The 22,461-nt window shown below is 43.4% G+C and overlaps 1 protein-coding gene across 4 annotated transcripts in view; it reads right to left on the minus strand.

Annotated features, from left to right (window-relative positions):
• MAP4K4 (mitogen-activated protein kinase kinase kinase kinase 4) overlaps nt 1-22,461 on the minus strand; it is a 242,746-nt gene that overhangs the window by 91,685 nt on the left and 128,600 nt on the right. For all 4 annotated transcript variants that reach the window (XM_048857604.2, XM_048857623.2, XM_048857614.2 and 1 more), the window contains exon 4: nt 5,191-5,316. In XM_048857604.2, the coding sequence (XP_048713561.1) occupies nt 5,191-5,316 (126 nt within the window). The remainder of the gene's footprint in view (nt 1-5,190; nt 5,317-22,461) is intronic.

A 22,461-nucleotide genomic window follows, 5' to 3' on the forward strand; every position in this document is an offset into this window, starting at 1 on the left:
ACTGAAAGCTAGATTCATCCTAGGTACTACATGTTTTAACTAAACATAACTATACACACATGAAAAGTAACTTACAAGACTCAATTTACTGTACGCTGTACAATAGTTAACTGTATTTTAAATACTTATCAGTTATCAGGGCACAGAATGAAAATGTTACGTTAAGGGAAGAATAATGCAATGCAGATAGTGCTGATAATGCAGGTGGCTATGCTATGGACATCCCACACGCATTAAAGAAAAGAGAAATCATAAGTGCTGATTTATTTTCAAGGCAACATTCTCTTGCAGCTCAGTATCTCTGCCTCATTAGCAGGAAACGTGTTACCATCCAGCTGGGAAAGGAAAAAGTTACTTATCACAGAATCATAGAAATGTAGGGCTTGAAAGGACCTGTAGAAGTCATCAAGCCCAGCCCCCTACACTGAGGTAGGACCATGTTTACGGAGACCATCCCTGGCACATATTTGTCTAACCTGTTTTTAAAAACCTCCAATGATGGAGGTTCCACAACATCCCTTTGAAGCTTATTCCAGACCTCAACTACCCTTATAGTTAGAAAGTTTTTCCTAACACCTAACCTAAATCTCCCTTGCTCCAGATCAGGGGTAGGCAACCTATGGTATGAGCTGATGTTCAGTGGCATTCACCCTGCCCGGGTCCTGGCCACCAGTCCAGGGGGCTCTGCATTTTAATTTAATTTTAAATGAAGCATCTTAAACATTTTAAAAACCTTATTTACTTTACATACAACAATAGTTTAGTTCTATATTATAGACTTATAGAAAGAGACCTTCTAAAAACTTTAACATGTATTACTGGCACGCGAAACCTGAAATTAGAATAAATGAAGACTCGGCACACCACTTCTGAAAGGTTGCCGACCCCTGCTCCACTTTAAGCCCATCACTTCTTATCCTACCTTCAGTGCACATGGAAAACAACTGATCAGAGTCCTCTTTCAGCAGCCCTTAATATATTTGAAGACTATTATCATGGCCCCCATCAGTCTTCTTTTCTCAAGACTAAACATGCCCAGTTTTTTTAACCTTCACTCATAGGTCAAGTTTTCTAAACCTTTTGTCATTTTTGTTGCTCTCCTCTGGACTCTCTTCAATTTGTTCACACCGTTCCTAAAGCGTGGTGCTGAGAATTGGACACTACGACAGCTGAGGCCTCACTATCACTGAATAAAGCGCGACAATTACCTCCCATGTCGATTTTTCCTTCCTAAGTCAAGTACTTTGCACTTGTCTTTATTGAATTTCAGATCAAGTCTCCAATTTGTCAAGGTTGTTTTGAATTCTAATCCTGTCCTTGAAAGTGCTTGCAAAGCCTCCCAGCTTGATGTCATCTGCAAATTTCATAAGCAAGCTCTCCCCTCCATCTTCCAAGTCACTAATGAAAATATTAAATAGTACTGACCCTGGACTGACCGTGGGCCCAATTAGATACGCCCTCCCAGTTTGCCAGCAAATCACTGATAACTAAGGCTGCAAGCCTGTCACGGACGTCACGGATTCCATGACTTTCTGCAACCTCTGTGAAATTCTGCAGCGGCAGTGGCCAGTGTGGCTGATCCCATGGCCACCCCAGCAACTGGATCCAGGGGAATACTTGAGCAGTGGCCAGTGCAGCTGGCTTCGGGGACCACCTCAACAGCAAGGCCCCGGGGGCAGCCCGAGTAGGGCCCCCCAGAACAGCGGGGCCCCGGGGCAGCTAATATTTAGTCAGGGGTGTTTATAGTAAAAGTCATAGACAAGTCACGGGCTGTGAATTTTATTTTAATTTTATTTTTTTTTATTGCCCATGACCTGTCCATGACTTTTACTTAAAATACCTGTGACTAAATCTTAGCCTTATTGATGACTACTCTGAGTACGGTCTTTCAAACAGTTGTGCACCAACCTTACAGTAATTTCATCTAGACCAGGGATTCTCAAACTTCATTGCACCACGACCCCCTTCTGACAACAAAAATTACTACACGACCCCAGGAGGGCGGACCAAAGCCTGAGTCCACCTGATTCTCGCTGCCCTGGGCGGGAGAGCAGGAGCCAAAGCCAAAGCCTGAGCCCCACTGCCCTGGGCAGGGAAGGGGTCAAAGCTGAAGACCAAGGGCTTTAGCCCAAGCCAGGAGGCCTGTAACCTGAGCCCTGCTACCCAGGGCTGAATCCCTCCATGGCCCCAGGTGGCGGTGCTTGGACTTCAGCCCCGAGCCCCAGCAAGTCTAAGCCAGCCCTGGCAAACGCCATTAAAATGGGGTCACGACCCACTTTGGGGTCCTGACCCATAGTTTGAGAACCACTGATCTAGATGGCATTTCCCTACTTTGCTTATGAGAATATCATGTGGGACAATGTCAAAGGCCTTACAAAAAACAATATATATTACGGCTACTGCTCCTCCTCCCCCGCTACAAATCCAGTAAAGGTTGGTTTGTCATTATTTGTTTTTGACAGATCCATGCTGGCTATTCCTTAAAACCCTATTATCCTCTAAGTGCTCACCAATTGATTGCTTAATAATTTGTTCCAGTATCTTTTGAGGTATCAAAGTTAGGCTGATTGGGTCAATCCCCTAGGTCCTCTTTGTTCCTCTTTTTAAAGACAGATACTATGTTTGCCCTTCTGCATTCTTTTGAGATCCCACTCGGCCTCCATGAGTTCTCAAAGATAACTGTCCCAAGATTGCTTCAGCTACTCCTAAAGTACCCTTGGATAAATTTCATCAGGCCCTGCTGACTTGAATACATCTAACTTATCTAAATATTGTTTAACCTGATATTTCCCTATTTTAGCTTGCGTTCCTTCCCCCTTGTTGTTAATATTGTGTTGAGTATCTAGTCATCATTAACCTTTTTAGTGAGGACTGAAGCAAAACATGCTTCTTGATATGATTAGTTATTAGCTCTCCTCCTCTGCTATGTATAGGACTGTTAACCTATGCCCTGTTTTGCCTTTGTAACAACACTACAGGGGTATAGTGTTGATAGGTTTGAAATGCTATTAACTTGAAACATGCTAAGGAAAAGTAGAAAACATAAATATGAGGGATATTAGGCATTTATGAAGTGTAAGGCCTAGTGTGATGTTTGATTTTTAGTTATCCAAAGTAGGCCTCAGGACTTAATCACAGCACATAAAGTTGTGCCTTCTCATTCTGCATACAAACAAGTTCACAGCAGAAAAACAGGTACACTGCATGCCTGCAAAGTTACCTTGATATAGCAGGACAGTTGGGGGCTTCGGTAATATTTTGTAACATAGTAACTAGGCATCTCGACTGCCCTGATATACATGATTTAGTAAGAAACTGATTGACACAAATTGCTGAGGTCAGTGATCAGAATTAGAATTATGGTTATCTGGAATACCACATAAATAATGGGCAGAAATAAAGGTCATTATGATCACGGAAAGGGTCAAATATGGGCACGTATCTGAAAGGTCACATAAAGGATGAGTATAAAAGATCTGACTTTGTTCCCTAAATTTTGGGTGTATCAGGTTCCTGAAACAGTAGCAACTGGTTCATGACCTGCTTTCTTTCGATGTACTCCACTGACTGAATTCTTCCGGCTTTGTTTTACATAATGTTTAAGGATATGTGAGTATGCTATCCATCCTAAAACCTATTTCTCTGTATGCGTTATGCTGTTTGGTTATATTAATGAGCCGACTTATTTGGATGTTAAGTGAAGCTTATGTTTATATTTATCATCTCTGTTGTCTGTCACATAAATCCAGAAACGAACAACAAACTTCTGTGTAGCCACCTGAAAGGGAAGAACCTGTGCTAAAGAATTAACAATCCTAGTATACACACTAGCAATAATTGATCAGACTACAGGATCTCCACTTTACTTCATCTTTCTCTTGCTCCTAATGTATTTAAAAGAACCTTTTAGGTCCCTTGCTAAGTGTAACTCATTTTCTTCTTCTCCTCCTCCTCCTCTTCAAGCCCTTCTGATTTTCTCCCTACATGCTTGTTATATCCTTTTGTACTCCTCCTTAGCAATTTGTCCATGTTTCCATTTTTTTTTTTTAATAGGATTCCTTTTTGACTTTCAGGTCATTAAAGAGCTGCTGATGGAGTCATTTTGGCCTTATTATTCTTCCCATTTTTCCTTTGCAAAAGGATAGTTTGCAGTTGTGCCTTTAATATGGTCTCTTTGACAAACTAGCAATTATCCTGAACTTCTTTTTCCCTTAGATTTTCTTTCCATGGGTCTTTACATATCAGTTCTCTGAGTCTGTTCAAGTCTGCTTTTTTGAAGTCCATTGTACTTACTCGGCTGCTCTCAGTCCTTCCTTTCCTTAGGATCAAGAAATCTACTATTCCACAATTGCTTTCACCCAAATTGCCTTCCACCTTCATATTCATTACCAGTTCCTCCCTGTTGACCAGAATCAAGTCAAAAGCAGCTGTGCCCCGGTTACTTCCTCCACTTTCTGAAACAAAAGGTTGTCCCCAATACATTTCAAGAACCTACCAGAAATTTTGTGTTTTGCCATATTACTTTTCTAACAGTTGTCTGGATAGTTTAAGTTCTCCATTACTTCCAGGTCTTAGGTTTTAAATATTTCTGTTATTTGTTCTAAGAATGCCTCATTCACCTCCTCTTCCTGATTTGGTGGTCTAAGTAGACCCCTACCAGGATGCCACCCCTATTTTTTTTTTGTTACCCCTTTATCTTTACCAAGCTACTTTCAACTGGTCTACTTCTCACCTCCTTTTGGACCTCAGCACAAGTGTATATATTCTTCATGTACAATGCAACACTTCCCTTTTTATCCTGCCTGTCCTTGCTGAACCAGCTATACCCCTCTATACCAATTATCCAGTCATGAGACTTATCCCATCAAGTCTCTGTGACACCAAGTCATTATTTAGCTTACGTTCTAAAGCTTTCAGGTCTTCCTGTATATTCTGCCTACTCCTTGTGTACAGACATTAAGATTTTCATTCTGAATTAAACATTACATAGCAAATTAAACATTAATAGCACATTTTAGCTTGATTTTCTGGTTAAGGCTGCACAATCAGCCTGTGTGATTTATAATAAAACCACCTTCATAAAACACCACATTTCACTAATGTTGTTCTCCCAATATGATCTTTCTGTTGTCCTCAAATTATAACCAAAGGGAAAAAGCCCATGAGCATGCTTGGGAAACATCAGCTTACCCACAATTGGTCATCATGTCCTGGGGGACTTTTCTTAATGAAAGCACCATAATAAGTTGCAATGTTTCTATGATGCGAATATTTCTTTAGCATATTTATCTCCAGTTTGATTTCTTCTTCTTCATCCTTTGGAACAAAACAAAAAGCACGTATTTTATATGACAAATACATTATTTATCTCTTGTCTCACATGCATGGATAGATATAACGGAAAGTTCAATTTATATCAGCAGCATGATCAGTAAACACAATCTGGCTTCATGCCACAGAACTTCAGTGCTTATTGGGAAAATTATCTGAAACAAACATTTATTCTCCAGAACTTCAGTAATGCTGAAAGGAAATAAATGACTGAAAAGATATACACATAACTAATTTCGATTCCATGAAAGATTCCTATAAGTAGTGTTTTGAAACAAAAGTGTTTCGGAAAGACCAGAAGGGTTCACTTATCAAAAGTAATGGTAAGTAGGACAGTATCTCTCTTCAAAGTTATTATAAGCATAGAATTTATAAAAAACAAAACAAAAAAACTTGCTGACAAGCCTTCTAACATGACTCGCAGAAGGCAATTCAAAACTAGAATGGATCCAAAAAGACCCACCCTGAGTTGGGGGGGGGGGATTTTCCCCTTCTTGAAACATTTTTAAAGTTGAAAAAAAATTGACCAGTTATATTAAAATGCCACAATCACTGAGCTGAACAGGTTTTCACAGTTGAAGTGTGCTTTCAGGAGTGGGTTGGATGGAAGCCCATCTTTTGCAAAGAGCAGCAGACAGAGTGGGTCTGCATCAGGAAGACAACTTGGGAACTGAGGAAGTTGTCTCACTTATGTGAATGAGTCATTTGCACTGCTCATTAGAGTTCGCTCCTGCTCCATATAGCCATAGAGGAAGAGCAAGTGCATCAGGAAGAGCATGACTGGGAGTCCAGCGTGTAAACAGGATACTATACACAAAGACAGAGGAAGGGGTTTCACTCCCTTGGCCAAGCATTCCTGCACAGGCGAAGAAAGGCATTTGGTTTTCTCCAGACCCAAACTGAGCAGAATAAGAGGTTTTCTGCAACAGATAACAGTACACTCAGCAAATCACTGATTTTTTTGGTTCGGTTGCTGAACCACCACCCCCGCAAAAAATGTGTTTTGTTTGAAACCAAAACTAAATGTTTTTCATTTTTTTGTGAAGCAAAACACTAAAAACGTTTGGTTGGAGTGAATGAATATTTTGAATATTGTTTCAAAGCAATATTTAAAAAAACCTGATTTGAAACCAAAGCGTCAAACGGGCTCATTTTGACATTTCCAAAATTTGTTTTCAAGGTTTGTCTCACACAAAACATATTCAAACTGAATTCAGCCCAAATTTACAAATAGTTTGGTACTCCAAAAATGCATTTCCAGGAAAAATGCCACACAAATGTAATCCAGCTCTACACAGAACGCCTTAGAGGCAGCTCGAACCTGGGGGCTGGAAAGGGTTTAAAGAACAGGTAGGGTGCATGATGTGGGAGGAGTAGGGTGGCTTTGGGGGTGAGATGCAGAACACATGCAGGGGTGAAAGTAACTTAAGGGACTTACTGGTACACAGAGTTCCCAGGGTCCTGGGGGGCAGGGCGGGGCGAGGGAGGTCAACCAGAAGGAGCAGGGCTGGGGCCAGACTCCCCCAGCCAGCCCTTCAGTGTTACTCAGCCCACTGGGCAGCGATTTAAAGGCCCCGGGGCTCACCGCTGTTGCCGCTACCGCTACCCCCTGGGGCTCCAGCTGCTGGGCATGGTAGGCCCCAGGCCCTTTAAATTGCCACCGGAGCCCCAGGGCAGCGGCTGGGAGCCCCAGGGCTCCAGTGGTAATTTAAAGGGCCCGGGGCTCCCGGCTGCAACCACTACCATAGGGCTCCAGCAGTGATTTAAAGGGCCTGGGGCTCTGGCTGCTGGCGCGGTAGCAACGGCCAGGAGCGCTGGGCCCTTTAATCTCCACTGGAGCCCAATGGTAACGGTGGTGGCTAGGAGCCCCGGGACTCCGGTGGTGATTTAAAGGGCATGGGGCTCCTGGCCGTTGCTACCGCCGGGAGCCTCTGGCCCTTTTAAGTTGTCTGGCCCTGGGTAAGCCGCCCCTTTTGACCCCCCTCATCAGCGGTCCTGCCAGTACGGTCTGGTCGGCTGTGTACTGGCTCTTACCGGTGCTGGACCGGACCAGACCGGCTTATTTTCACCTCTGAACACATGGCTGGAGGCAGTATGGGTGGAGGTAGTATGGCTGTCTATGGAGGGAAATATTAAGAAGGAAGAGGAAGCGGGAAACCTACTAGTGAGGAGAAACAGCTCCTATCCTATGCTCCTATCCTAACCAACAATCACCCTGGAGTCCTTTTAATAGACCAGGGGTGGCCAAAAACTTCAGCTCTTTTACAGTTAAAGTGCAACTTGTGGAGCCTCCCCATTGCCCCCTCCATTCTCTGCCCAGACTTTGGGAGGCGGGGGGAGGAAGAGGAGGGGAGAAGGAGGCTTTTGCCCTGCGGCAGGAGGCGAGACTAGGCACTTCTGCCAGAGACAGCTAGTGCCTACCAGGGGGGAGGGTGTGCACAATTTAAAGGCTCCCACCCAACAGCTTGAATCATGCCCCCGCCAAGCATGCCCCCCTCTTACCCTCAGTGGCCCCTCCTTGCTGCTCCCACCTGTTTGCCACTGGCTCTCCCCTCCACCGCAGCTCCCAGCTTGCTGGCTCCTGCAGCTGTTGTGCAGAGAGGGGGCCTGGTGGCACCATGTGACCGAGGGGGCCAGAAAACCGTAGCAAAAATCTGAGGGGGCACATAGGGTTACATGCCCCCACACACACATTGCCTCTGGCTTCTGCCCATGTGGGAGGAGAGTCTCGGGACTTCAGCTTCACGGAATGCACCTTCTGGGGCTCAGGGCTTCGCAGGTGTGGAGCTGAAGCCCCAAGCCTGGGCAGGCACCTCCCACAGGGCTGAAGCCCCAAGCCTCCCCTGAAGGGCTGAAGCCCCTAACCTAACCACCCTGCAGTGGGGATGAGGCCATGAGCCTCAGCAGGATCTTGAACTTCTGAAGATTGGTGCATGTGGCTGGGAAGGTCAGTAAGTTTGGCCACCCCCTAATAGAACAAGACAGTGAGTGGCCTAGCTTTGTTGGTCTCAATCACTTTGCATTCTAATACACTTCAAATTTACAGGGGAAAGACACCTGTAATGAGAAACTAAAGCCTCAGTTTGACTGGAGGACAAGCTAACCAACAGCCCAGCAAAATTGTTGATTCTTCCACAGTATCAGCCACTGATATGGGGAAATTATCAGCAAATTTCTTTGCAATCTGTAAAATGCCTAATAGTTAAAGTATACTATTCACAACATGTGCAGGTGTCAGGTAACAGAACACTCTCTATATATTAACCACACTGCTTTAGCTTCTTTCTTAGCATAAAAGGAACAACCACTGCTCGAAACAAAAAGTAATTACTTTATGAATAAATGTTGTCCTCCATATTAGTCTATTTTAATTATTAATCTGGGAGAACCCGAAATGCACCACAATTAACCTGTTTTTATCTTTTCATTAAGTTTTCTTTTTTAAAACATGTTTTGTAAGTGCTGGGTATGTTTAGAACTTTGTATAAAATATAAAAATGATATGGTGAATCAGAGTCCTCTATAAACATTGTTCCTGTGAAAGAACGATCATTTCATCATTTCTAACTATGAGGCATGATGTTTGAAGTAACTGGACTCATCTGCTATTTGGAGTGACTTCTGATACATGAAAGTTCTTTTGTATTCTTTTGTCGAATCCACAAAAACACAACAAACCTTGAAATACAATGGACAGGCCATGCTGAAGGCTGGTCACACATATTTATGGTCATAGGCAAAAAGACTTTGCTTACAAAGGATATATTTCTCAAAAATAGTATTTAAAGAGACTCTTAAGTAGTGCAGGTCTCAGTCCTGCTCACAATGATTTTAACAGAAACAGGACTGGCCCCTCAGAGCTATGGTCGGGGTTTCCATTCCGTCTAGTAGCTTTTAGGAATAAATCTAGTGACATTTTAGAGGGACAAAAGGAAGGTTGATAAAACTGGATAAATCTAGCAGAATGCAGGCAGACAATGCACTATCAGTTATCCCATTCCCATGCAGTTGTGTCAATGCACTTCAGTCCCTGACCAGCAGCAGCCACCCTGCTTTTCCATGTCTGGGCCTCTTTCTTAATAATAACCACCAATCATAATGCAATACGACAAACTGTTAAGACTAGTTTCCAAGTGACATTTGTCCACATCCCAAAAGAAAGACCATACCATATGGTTTCCATCAAATTTGAACTCTGGATTACAGAGGTGAACGACTCTGGTGCTCTAAGCATCACCAAATCTTTAAAGAGGACTCAATTTTTCCCCACACTTAAATCAATAACCTTGTATGCCATTAAATTATTTCTTTTTTGGTGAGTTCGCTGTTGGAACCGATTCTTTATACTCCGACCAGTGCCCCCTAATTACTTGAGATATACTATATAGGCAGCTCAACCTAGCAATTTAGGAATTTGTGACTTTGGTCTTTAAAGTGGACAACCAAGTTACTCTAATCTTCCATTATATTTCATCATTCTTTGTCTACTAATTAACTAACTAATTACACGTACAAAAGAGAAAGAAGCAATGACAATGAAAGATAATAAAAGGTACGGAGTCACTAAGTTATGGTAAAGTAGTACAGCAAGCGTAAGTCTGAAAGGTATTAACTTGCCTGGCAATATCGCAGGTTTTTTTAAAAACGTGACAAAGGCCTTCCAAAATCTGTCCAGAAATAATCAGACCAATTCTACCTGCTAACAAATCTATATTTTTCTGTTTGTTGAATATTTAAAATATGTTGGAATACAAATAAAAAATAAAAAACTTTTCTTCCATCGACCTGAAGGTACAGACAATTAAAATGGGATATCATACATCGATGAATATTACTCCTGGGGGAATTCTATGCCACTGCGCATGTGCAGAATTTATGTCCCCCCGCAGATTTCTTTGCTTCCCCACAGAAAAATGACTTTCTGACAGTGAAGCAAGGGGAAGCCACAAGAACGGTCATGCGCCCCTCCCCAGCAGTATGTTTCAGGTGCCCAAGGCAGCCGGCAGAGAGGTAAATCACTGTGGGGCAGGAGGCGCACGACACAGCTCCCTACCCTGCGCCGGGCGCAGCTGCTAGTCCTGGCTGGGCTTGGGAGGACAGGACTTCCTCTTCTCCTGTGCACGGCACCTGGGGCTGGGTCAGACCCACCCTCTGATTTCGCCCCAAGCTGCAGGAAGCTCCGCAAACTCTCCCCCCCTCCCACCCCCACACACCCCTTCCTGTACCCATTGCTCCTCAGCTGCAGAGGGAGGGATCTCTGCACAAGGATCTGCTCCCCCATCTACCTAACCCCCATGCATCCAGACCCTCCCACCGATCCTCAACCCCTCGCACTCAGAACTCCACTCCCTTTGCACCTGGACCATCTTGAGGAACCACCCCCACTGACACCCACACCTCCACCCCACCAAGCCTCAATAAGTCACACCTGGATCCCCACTCCACTGAGCCCCACTCCCCCAGTATCTGGACAACCCCGAGCCCTCCACACTCAAACCCCCCTGCTGAGCTCTATCCCCCACACATTCAGACTCCTCCCCCGCCCCCGCAGCTGAGCCCCAACCACCTTCACCTGGACCCCCCTGCAGAGTCCCATTACTGTTGCACCCAGAACACCCTAACAAGCCCCTGTGCATCCAGATTCCCCCCGCACTTGGTTCCCCCACTGAGCCGCCCGCACCCAGATTGCCCCACACAGAACCCTCTCAACCCACACTTGGCTCCCACACACACACTAAGCTCCTCCACACTTGGATCCTGCCTTGCTGAGCCTGCCTGCCCACAGTTGGTGCACCTGGCACGGAGGGGCAGGGCCCTGGGGTGTTTCTGCAGCAGGCCCAGTCCATGCGCTGTGTCACCGGTGGGTGTAGCCTCACCACTGAGTCTGTGTCTGGGGTGGGGGGAGCTGTACAGTGATCTCCCATCTCCACGCTGTCTTTGGCCTGTGCTCCCCAATGCCATGCTGGAGCCTCTGCGTTTATTTGGCAAATAAAATTTGCAGAATTTTGCAGAATCTTAAAATATTGTGCGCAGTTTTTTAATGTTTTGGCACAGAATGCCCTCAAGAGTAGATCATCATTAAAAACAATCAAGTACTGTTTAAGGCAAAAAATACATAACCATTTAACTATATTTGCTCACTTGAATCTTAATTCTGAGCATTACAATTTTTTGAACCCAAGGATTAATGCGTCAGCCTTTAGGTTTAAATCATTCTTTGGCTGCAAGTACAGTAAAACCTGCCCTCAGAGACCACCTGTAAAGAGAGACAACTGTCACGAGCACCTACGTGCAGAGGCCACGGAACACCTCCGCTCCCTGGTGTGCAAACCTTTGGAGAGAGACCACCTCTCGCAAGACCCCTTTTGCTAACTTCCATGAATGGTCGCTCTTGGCAGGTTTTACTGTAGTACATACTTAGACCCCAATACTGCAGGTGGTTACAATGTGTAAGCATTTGCTGGATTGGGGCCTTAGACTGTAAGCTCTACAAGGCAGGGACTGCATATGTTTGAACAATGCCAAGTAGGAAAATGGGACTAAGGTTTCCAGGCGCCATGGCAAGACAAATAATAGTAAGAAAAAGTGATGGTCTCATCAGCAGAGCTGGTTGCTAATTTTCTGACTACATGTTTCATCAAAAAAATGCTAAATTTGTCACAAGTGAAATTGTTCATGGGAAAGGATCACTTTTGACCAATCTCCCGATTACAAAACTTTTTTTGGAAAAAAGTTTAGAGGCCGTCAAAACATTCCACTTTGACATTTTTGAAATGAAAAGTTCCATATTCCCATTTAAAATCACTTTTCATTTTGAAATTTTAGTTTATTTATATTAAACAAGGTTAAAAATAAGAAAGTGCCAAAATCTAAGTGAAATGTTTTGAGTGACCTAATCCAAAAAGGTTTTTTTGGTTTAATCAATTCATGAAATTTTTTGAGATTGACTTGTTTGTCACTAAAAGAAAAGGAGTACTTGTGGCACCTTAGAGACTAACCAATTTATTTGAGCATGAGCTTTCGTGAGCTACAGCTCAAATAAATTGGTTAGTCTCTAAGGTGCCACAAGTACTCCTTTTCTTTTTGCGAATACAGACTAACACGGCTGTTCCTCTGAAACTTGTTTGTCACTGTTTAGATGGGAAAAAAACTTGGAAGTCTCTAAAGCTCTCACAGGACAGGAAAACTATTTCCCACCCAGCACTACTCATTAATGCATGCTTCACTGAAAGGATATTTTGTAACATGACTGGCAACATCTGCGCAGAAAAGACCTGGGGCTTGAACAGAAAGGTTGTTGTATGTTAGGATTAAGGTGCGTTGAAAGCTGGCACTCCAGGCTATACTATATTCCTTGCAGTTACTTCTTCTATTCTGTCAATTTCCAGAGACCACTGGTCACAAAGACAAAGAGTAAGTTTAAAATGATTGCGAAGAGAAAGTATCCCTCTCAGGAAGAAATACAAGGCTACATCCTATTCCTTGGAAGGCAGAGGCAGCTGGTAAACCCCACTTAGTGATTTTATGCAGCTGGCACCAATTACCACTGTAGGCCATTATCAGTGATACAAACTCTCAAAGAAACATTCTTTGTCTCTGCCTGCCACACCACTGCTCTAAGTGTTTTCACTTATACATTCACCAGCTGTTTGTGACAGAATGTCTGATTACTAGTAATTTTTGCAGTAAGCTATATTTTTGTAAGAGGTGCATGATTAAATCAAGTGGACTCCTCTCCAGTTTTCATTATTTAAACTACAGATATTACTTTAACATTTTATGGCCATTTAGTATCTCTAGGAATTTCTAAATATAGTCATTCTAACAAAGGACCTTGCCTGTAAATTGATTAGTGGTTACAACACTAGTTATGCTGAGATCCAACACAATACAATAATACCATTTCTCAAGATTTAAACTCATATTCATCACAAATAAACAGAATTCGGACCTTTATCTGTAATAACGCCATCTGGCGGCCACCATATACCTTGCACTTGGAAATTACAAAAGTTTTTAGAGTAACAGCCGTGTTAGTCTGTATTTGCAAAAAGAAAAGGAGTACTTGTGGCACCTTAGAGACTAACCAATTTATTTGAGCATGAGCTTTCGTGAGCTACAGCTCACTTCATCAGATGCATACCGTGGAAACTGCAGCAGACTTTATATATACACAGAGAATATGAAACAATACCTCCTCCCACCCCACTGTCCTGCTGGTAATAGCTTATCTAAAGTGATCATCAGGTGGGCCATTTCCAGCACAAATCCAGGTTTTCTCACCCTCCACCCCCCCCACACAAATTCACTCTCCTGCTGGTGCTAGCCCATCCAAAGTGACAACTCTTTACATAATCAAGTCGGGCTATTTCCTGCATAAATCCAGGTTTTCTCACATCCCCCCCACCCCCATACACACACAAACTCACTCTCCTGCTGGTAATAGCTCATCTAAACTGACCACTCTCCAAGTTTAAATCCAAGTTAAACCAGAACATCTGGGGGGGGGGGGGGGTAGGAAAAAACAAGAGGAAACAGGCTACCTTGCATAATGACTTAGCCACTCCCAGTCTCTATTTAAGCCTAAATTAATAGTATCCAATTTGCAAATGAATTCCAATTCAGCAGTTTCTCGCTGGAGTCTGGATTTGAAGTTTTTTTGTTTTAAGATAGCGACCTTCATGTCTGTGATTGCGTGACCAGAGAGATTGAAGTGTTCTCCGACTGGTTTATGAATGTTATAATTCTTGACATCTGATTTGTGTCCATTTATTCTTTTACGTAGAGACTGTCCAGTTTGACCAATGTACATGGCAGAGGGGCATTGCTGGCACATGATGGCATATATCACATTGGTGGATGTGCAGGTGAACGAGCCTCTGATAGTGTGGCTGATGTTATTAGGCCCTGTGATGGTGTCCCCTGAATAGATATGTGGGCACAATTGGCAACGGGCTTTGTTGCAAGGATAAGTTCCTGGGTTAGTGGTTCTGTTGTGTGGTATGTGGTTGTTGGTGAGTATTTGCTTCAGGTTGCGGGGCTGTCTGTAGGCAAGGACTGGCCTGTCTCCCAAGACTTGTGAGAGTGTTGGGTCATCCTTTAGGATAGATTGTAGATCCTTAATAATGCGTTGGAGGGGTTTTAGTTGGGGGCTGAAGGTGACCGCTAGTGGCGTTCTGTTATTTTCTTTGTTAGGCCTGTCCTGTAGTAGGTAACTTCTGGGAACTCTTCTGGCTCTATCAATCTGTTTCTTTACTTCTGCAGGTGGGTATTGTAGTTGTAAGAAAGCTTGACAGAGATCTTGTAGGTGTTTGTCTCTGTCTGAGGGGTTGGAGCAAATGCGGTTGTATCCCAGAGCTTGGCTGTAGACGATGGATCGTGTGGTGTGGTCAGGGTGAAAGCTGGAGGCATGCAGGTAGGAATAGCGGTCAGTAGGTTTCCGGTATAGGGTGGTGTTTATGTGCCCATTGTTGAGGAAGCGTTGTTCTAAATCAGCCATAAAAATGTTGGCATACTGTTGGGCCCAACCTTCCACACAAACTTCCTCGTGGCTGGATTTTACTAAAACTAGACAAGCCATTTACAACGCACACTTTGCTTCTCTACAAAAGAAAAAGGACACTAAACTTTAGAACAACGCTTCCTCAGCTCTCGTCCCCTAAAGCCCCTACTCTACTTGCGCTATATTGATGACATCTTCATCATCTGGACCCATGGAAAAGAAGCCCTTGAGGAATTCCACCATGATTTCAACAATTTCCATCCCACCACCAACCTCAGCCTGGTCCAATCCACACAAGAGATCCACTTCCTGGACACTACAGTGCTAATAAACAATGGGCACATAAACACCACCCTATACCGGAAACCTACTGACCGCTATTCCTACCTGCATGCCTCCAGCTTTCACCCTGACCACACCACACGATCCATCGTCTACAGCCAGGCTCTGCGATACAACCGCATTTGCTCCAACCCCTCAGACAGAGACAAACACCTACAAGATCTCTGTCAAGCTTTCTTACAACTACAATACCCACCTGCAGAAGTAAAGAAACAGATTGATAGAGCCAGAAGAGTTCCCAGAAGTTAACTACTACAGGACAGGCCTAACAAAGAAAATAACAGAACGCCACTAGCGGTCACCTTCAGCCCCCAACTAAAACCCCTCCAACGCATTATTAAGGATCTACAATCTATCCTAAAGGATGACCCAACACTCTCACAAGTCTTGGGAGACAGGCCAGTCCTTGCCTACAGACAGCCCCGCAACCTGAAGCAAATACTCACCAACAACCACATACCACACAACAGAACCACTAACCCAGGAACTTATCCTTGCAACAAAGCCCGTTGCCAATTGTGCCCACATATCTATTCAGGGGACACCATCACAGGGCCTAATAACATCAGCCACACTATCAGAGGCTCGTTCACCTGCACATCCACCAATGTGATATATGCCATCATGTGCCAGCAATGCCCCTCTGCCATGTACATTGGTCAAACTGGACAGTCTCTACGTAAAAGAATAAATGGACACAAATCAGATGTCAAGAATTATAACATTCATAAACCAGTCGGAGAACACTTCAATCTCTCTGGTCACGCAATCACAGACATGAAGGTCGCTATCTTAAAATAAAAAAACTTCAAATCCAGACTCCAGCGAGAAACTGCTGAATTGGAATTCATTTGCAAATTGGATACTATTAATTTAGGCTTAAATAGAGACTGGGAGTGGCTAAGTCATTATGCAAGGTAGCCTGTTTCCTCTTGTTTTTTCCTACCCCCCCCCCCCAGATGTTCTGGTTTAACTTGGATTTAAACTTGGAGAGTGGTCAGTTTAGATGAGCTATTACCAGCAGGAGAGTGAGTTTGTGTGTGTATGGGGGTGGGGGGGATGTGAGAAAACCTGGATTTATGCAGGAAATAGCCCGACTTGATTATGTAAAGAGTTGTCACTTTGGATGGGCTAGCACCAGCAGGAGAGTGAATTTGTGTGGGGGGGTGGAGGGTGAGAAAACCTGGATTTGTGCTGGAAATGGCCCACCTGATGATCACTTTAGATAAGCTATTACCAGCAGGACAGTGGGGTGGGAGGAGGTATTGTTTCATATTCTCTGTGTATATATAAAGTCTGCTGCAGTTTCCACGGTATGCATCTGATGAAGTGAGCTGTAGCTCACGAAAGCTCATGCTCAAATAAATTGGTTAGTCTCTAAGGTGCCACAAGTACTCCTTTTCTTTTTACAAAAGTTTTTGTTCCCTTCCCAACAGATTCTGTGTGTTAAATGCATTATTAGCAAACCCAACAGATATCTAACAGTATGTTTATTGCAGTATGTGACTTCCTGAACGTCTTGCTAAGGCCCAGCATTGTGCAGCTGACCTAGAAGGCAGAGCTGCACAGCAATTACAAAAAGAAAAGGAGTACTTGTGGCACCTTAGAGACTAACCAATTTATTTGAGCATGAGCTTTCGTGAGCAGTTGCCTCAAAAACCATCCGTTGAGCTGTCCTATGTTATGATTCTATACTCCTAAGATAGGGAAAAAACGAAAATATTTTTGAAACATCCTGCATGTTATGGCAATACCTGGTCTATGAAGTGAATGATAAACCACATCCAGGCAATCTTGCCAACAAACCCAAACTGCTTCAACATGTATCACTTGATATCATCATCACAGCAGCAGAATGGCAACGCACTGACCTAGTGTCCTGGACGGACTTCATAAAATAAGAATATTCTTGCTATGGCAAAACCAGCGCTTCACTGGAACTGGCCAGGACACCAGGATTGTTCTTCACAACCATATGCCTGGGCACTTTTTGCTTCAAGTTTCTATCAAATGGGTTAAAAATACACAGCTGCATTCAAAACAGAGGGAGCCTTTTCTACCCTTGGGACAGTGTTCTCTTTATTGTGTGTTGAGGGTAGAGTTCAAGGCAGCCATTGCAGAGCAAGTGAGTTGAAAACTCCTGCTTTACATCCACAGCCTCACTGATATCATTGCAAGTGAAAGGTAACTGGACAAGGGAGTATGACAGATGGCTATGGTTTTTAAAGGATTTTCGGCAATGCCTGAAGCAGCCTGTGCAAGCAGCAATGTGTGAACACAGGCTGGAATTGTTTGCATGAAAATAGGAGCCAAAACCACTTAAAGACAATACTCATTTGTTGTCTACCTAAAAGGACTTCCTCCCCTAATCTCTATGTCTAGGATATTCCCTCTTTTATCTCATTCTGCCTCCGGCACCTTTGTTACTCACTGCATGACTTGTATTAAGGCCACAACTGAAAGAAGCTATGTAATGTTAGGGGTGCATTGCAACTGACCTTATTAAGACAAAGACACTACAGTATCTGCAGAGGGAATCAAGAAAACAACCCCTCAGGGCAAACCCGTTCAAAATATTTCCCAGGTTGGTGCCCTGATTCTTGGTCATGGTTACTTAATGTTCCACTTCTCAAATGCATATTTATCTCATCTGTATAATGTAATTGTCCATCTTCATCACATCTGTATTATTTACACATTAGATAAACTAGCCTTTAACTTTCTTGAGCTCCCACAAAATGTAGAGTGTTTAGTACTCTTCTTACATTACCATTACTTTACATCACTGTTACTTGTATTAAAAATATTTGTTCTTGCTCTAAAATAATATTTCAGATCTTCAGACCTACACGATTACAGGAAAATTCTAGCTACAGGATGTAAAAAACGAGACTGCAACACAAATGAAAATGACTTTCTGACTGATTTTCCTATATGGGGGAACCCTGACAAAAAGAGATGTGGTTGCCATAAAGACAGATTTTTCTTGTGCAAAAAAAAAGTTAGGTGGCATTTCTGTGCTCAGAGGAAAGCCAGCTTTGACGCAGAAGTAAGCTGGGAAGACTAAATATGTTAGTGTACATTGCTGCTTCATGTCACACAAAAAACCATATTAAAGAAAAGTTCATGTGGAAAAGTGAAGCACTCATGTCAGGAAGTGAAAATGCTGCTGTAACCTTAGCTCTGGCTAGGGTTGCCAATTTCTTAATCGCACAAAACTGAACACCCTAGCCCTGCCCCTTCCCCGAGGCCCCATCGCCGCTCACTAGGAGCCAGACCTGCTGCTGGCCGCTTCCGGGGCGCAGGGCAGTGCCAGGACAGGTAGGAACTAGCCTGCCTTAAGACCCGCAGCACTGCCAACCAGACTTTTAACGGCCCGGTCGGCGGTGCTGACCGGAGCCGCCAGGGGTCCCTTTTCCAGCAGGCGTTCCGGTCGAAAACCAGATGCCTGGCATCCCTAGCTCTGGCTTTGTACGTGCATTATGATATTCTATAACTAAACAAGCAATTTAAAAATCATTTCCACAAGACATCTGACTCATTCAGTGTTCACGATATAATCAGCGAACAAATCACACAGTGCTCAGGGATCAAGGTTAAATAGATATTTTTCTCCTTACTGTTTGAAATATGGCCCAACGTATCATATGCTGTAGCCATCCAACTCATCCACTGAATGAAGCAATGGTTTGGCTTTACTCTTTACATTCCGGCTTTGCTCACTACACAATCCTGCCTCATTCACCATCCAGCATCTGCCATGAATGAGGCAGAAACTATGAAAACCAAAAAAAAGTATGTGATCACGCAATCAAAGATCGTAACAGAATGCATACCATCAAAGAGGCAGAGTTAAGACTGTGTGGGCAAACTAACTTTGCCATTTTCTGTACTTTAATTTAGTAGCCTTATTTTGGGGGAGGTGAGGTCGGAGGGGACAGGCTGAGAAGGTATGGAATTTTTGTAAAGAAAAATTCAAGTCCACCATGTGTAATTATTTGTTAGACAGCAATGATGGGGCTCTGTACTGCAATTCATGGAGCCATGTGAAATGCGAAACCCACTTGAATCCCAGGGTGCCGTCACTAATCTCTTGCTTCTCCTCCCCCCAGCAGCATGACTGACTCATTGACTGTGCCAACACAGCCCTATACATGTTAGTTTCAGCACAACTGTAAGTGGTAAGGGGCTGGAAGCCATGGCACTGCTATCGTCCAATTTTAGAAAATGTCATCTTCCCAATGACAATCCACTAACATGAGTGTTTGCTGTGTAATTGGTGAGCCATATTTAGGGCTTACATGTCCATTCAGTCTCCATACCTAATCAATCCATGCTCTCTCTTTGCAGACTTCAGTATCCTTTGCGTGCCAGCCATGATGGTTGGTGCACTTAGCCACTAACAAGTACCAACCCTTTTCTCAAAGGCCACCAAATAGCCACTGGAAGACTTACAGAGAGATTGATTACTACTAACCTGAACTGGCTTCAAAACCACAGACTGGAGGTAAAATAGCTTTGTATCACATTGCTAACCACTTTGGCCATCCAGCTCCAAAAAGTCTGATTGGGCTTTAATTAAGCAAATACTCCTCGCTAATATTTCTACACTAGCACTTTTGTCAGAAAACCTTTGGTCATTCAGGGGTGTAAAAAACCACACCCTTGACCGACGTAAGTTACACCAATGGAAGTGCCGGTGCAGACAGCTCTATGTCAGCGGGACACGCTCTCCTGCCCCCATAGCTATCGCCACTCATTTGTAGTGGTTTAAGTATGCCAGCAGGAGAGCTCTCTCCCGTCGGCATAGAGCAACTACACAGGAGACTGTACAGCGGTGCAGCCGCATCGGTGCAGCCGTGCCACTGTAAGGTCTCCAATGCAGACATAGCCTAAAACGTTGCCAAGGCTCGGTTTCTCCTTTAAGTGTCGCAAAGTACAACGGTAATGCTGACAACTGGGGCGCTGTGTTAGAAAAATGGCTTTAAAAAATAAAAACACACGTAAAACATTTTGTCTCCAACCTGGCAATCCACTTAAAGAGTAACACTTCACTTAACACACACTATGAAGAAACAAATTTAGCACTTTTTTTTTTCTTTTTTAAAAGAAGTCCTATTGAGGTAAACTGCCAGAGATGATAACATCTAATACACTGCTAGCAAGTCTCCAAACATCTAGGTAACAGGTTGGTGTCGCTAACAGCCACGTTTAATACTGACCTTCACATACACCCTGGTTTATACCCAAAGAGCAAAGTTTCACATACGGAGCCAAGCTGTAGCCACCACAGGTTCCTTAGCCAAGGTCTAGCTTCAGACTATAAGGAGCCTTATTCAACATAGGATTTCTTTAATGAAGCAGCCAGGATATGTAAATTATTAATAAAATGGACCTCAAAATCTGCACACCTCTCCACAAGCATAACTAAAGGACACAGTGAGTAAGTGTACTTACTAAGAGTCTTAATTTAAAAGTAATCTCAGCCCCTTTTTGGATGTTCTGGTCCAATATCACTCCAAATTTTGAGTTTTTGATTAAAAATTCAATTTTCAATAGCCCCTGGAAATGTCTAACATTTCATCAATATTTCCTCCTCCCCCCCCAAAAAAAAAACCAAACCCAAGCCCCACAGCAAGTCCAAACGTTCTTTTAAATTTCCATTACATTTTTTACCTTTTTTTGACCACAAGCAGCATTTAGTAAGAACAGTTCCGCCCAGATTATGTTGCAATAGCATCTATACGACTAGATTAGGGCTGGGAGGGACACACTGTACAATAAGCACTATACAAACACATGGGAAGATGCCAGCCTTGCCCCCAAGAGGCTACCATCCAAGAAATGGGTTAGTGGCTGTGGTGTTGGAGAGGGTTAGTTTAGAAGGTGACTGCTATGCCTTTTGACTTCCTGCATGCTTCCGCACAGGACTGCGGGAAAGGACACTGTGGCTGTGCAGAAGCCCCTGACACTTTTCCTTGAGAGGAGTGTCTCTTATTGCAAAGGGTAAAAATGAGCCTGAGAACAGATCTACTGTTGGTGCCCTTTTATCTTCTTCTGTGGCCTGACTGAAGCCTTCTGTCAAGAGACACCTTTGAGAAAAAAGTTAAAGAGCTGAGTTAGTCTGTGTGAATGAACTATGTGGCAGAAAGGAAGCAATTAGAAAAAAAGACAGGCCGAGAGCAGCTTTGCTGCAGCAAAGATTTCTGCTCCAATTGCTTGTTCTCATAAGAAAAAGGATCCACGTACGTAACCCTGAAGGTTATAGAAACAGGAAGAAAAGGAGTGCTTGTGGCACCTCAGAGACTAACAAATTTATCTGAGCATAAGCTTTCGTGAGCTAGGTATTTTCCACTGAATGCATCCGATGAAGTGGGCTGTAGCTCACGAAAGCTTATGCTCAAATAAATTTGTTAGTCTCTAAGGTGCCACAAGTCCTCCTTTTCTAGAAGCAGGAAGGAATACATCTTCTAGGCTCAGCAAACTGTATTTTATCTTTAGAGCCTGTTTGTACTTGGAAAATTAACCATTAAAAGGGAATACCATTATAGAATGATTTACAACTGAGTGACAAGATGATTACTCTATCAGTCTAGTATAATTATTAGACCTAATCACTCCAGTTATAATTTACCCTCAGACAATCAAGTCACTTGATTCACTGCTAACATTTTCTTCAGCGTATACTAAATGCTGCTCACGCGGACAAGACACACACTATCTCAGTCAGTGACCATAAATGTGGCCATCAGAGAAACGCATTCAGGGATGGCAGTCCATGTCAAGTTTAACCTTATGTTTGTGCAAACTCATCAGCACGGTGGACGACAAGAACAGTGCTGAAGAGGTTTTTATCCTGTGCCAGACGGAGAACAGCCAGTAAGGTAGGTACATGAGCATGTATGCGTGTGCCTGCCTGCTAAGTATATAAATTGGTTGCTGAGGTTTTGCTTTTAGTTGATACATCTACACTGGGTTGCTAGATATGTATTCAGGCTGTGTACTTTACCGTACAAGTAAATGTGTTTGGCATTTCTCCATCATGTACAAAATCATTTTCATACAGCTGCCAGCAAAAAAGAACTATATTCTTGGACCAGATGTTTTTGGTATTGGTGTTGCCAAGCATGCATGGAAACCTCACAGCTGAGTTGCTTTGGGAGAGTGAATTAACAATGAACAGAGTCACAAAATGCTAGTGTCCATCTATCAGACATGACGTCACAGCCCTGTTAGAGGCAAGAGAGCTGAAGACAGCCAGCTAATTACGTACCTGTTTGAGAACA

The sequence above is a fragment of the Caretta caretta genome, chromosome 1, assembly GCF_965140235.1.
Source record: "Caretta caretta isolate rCarCar2 chromosome 1, rCarCar1.hap1, whole genome shotgun sequence".
NCBI classification, from domain to species: Eukaryota; Metazoa; Chordata; order Testudines; family Cheloniidae; genus Caretta; species Caretta caretta.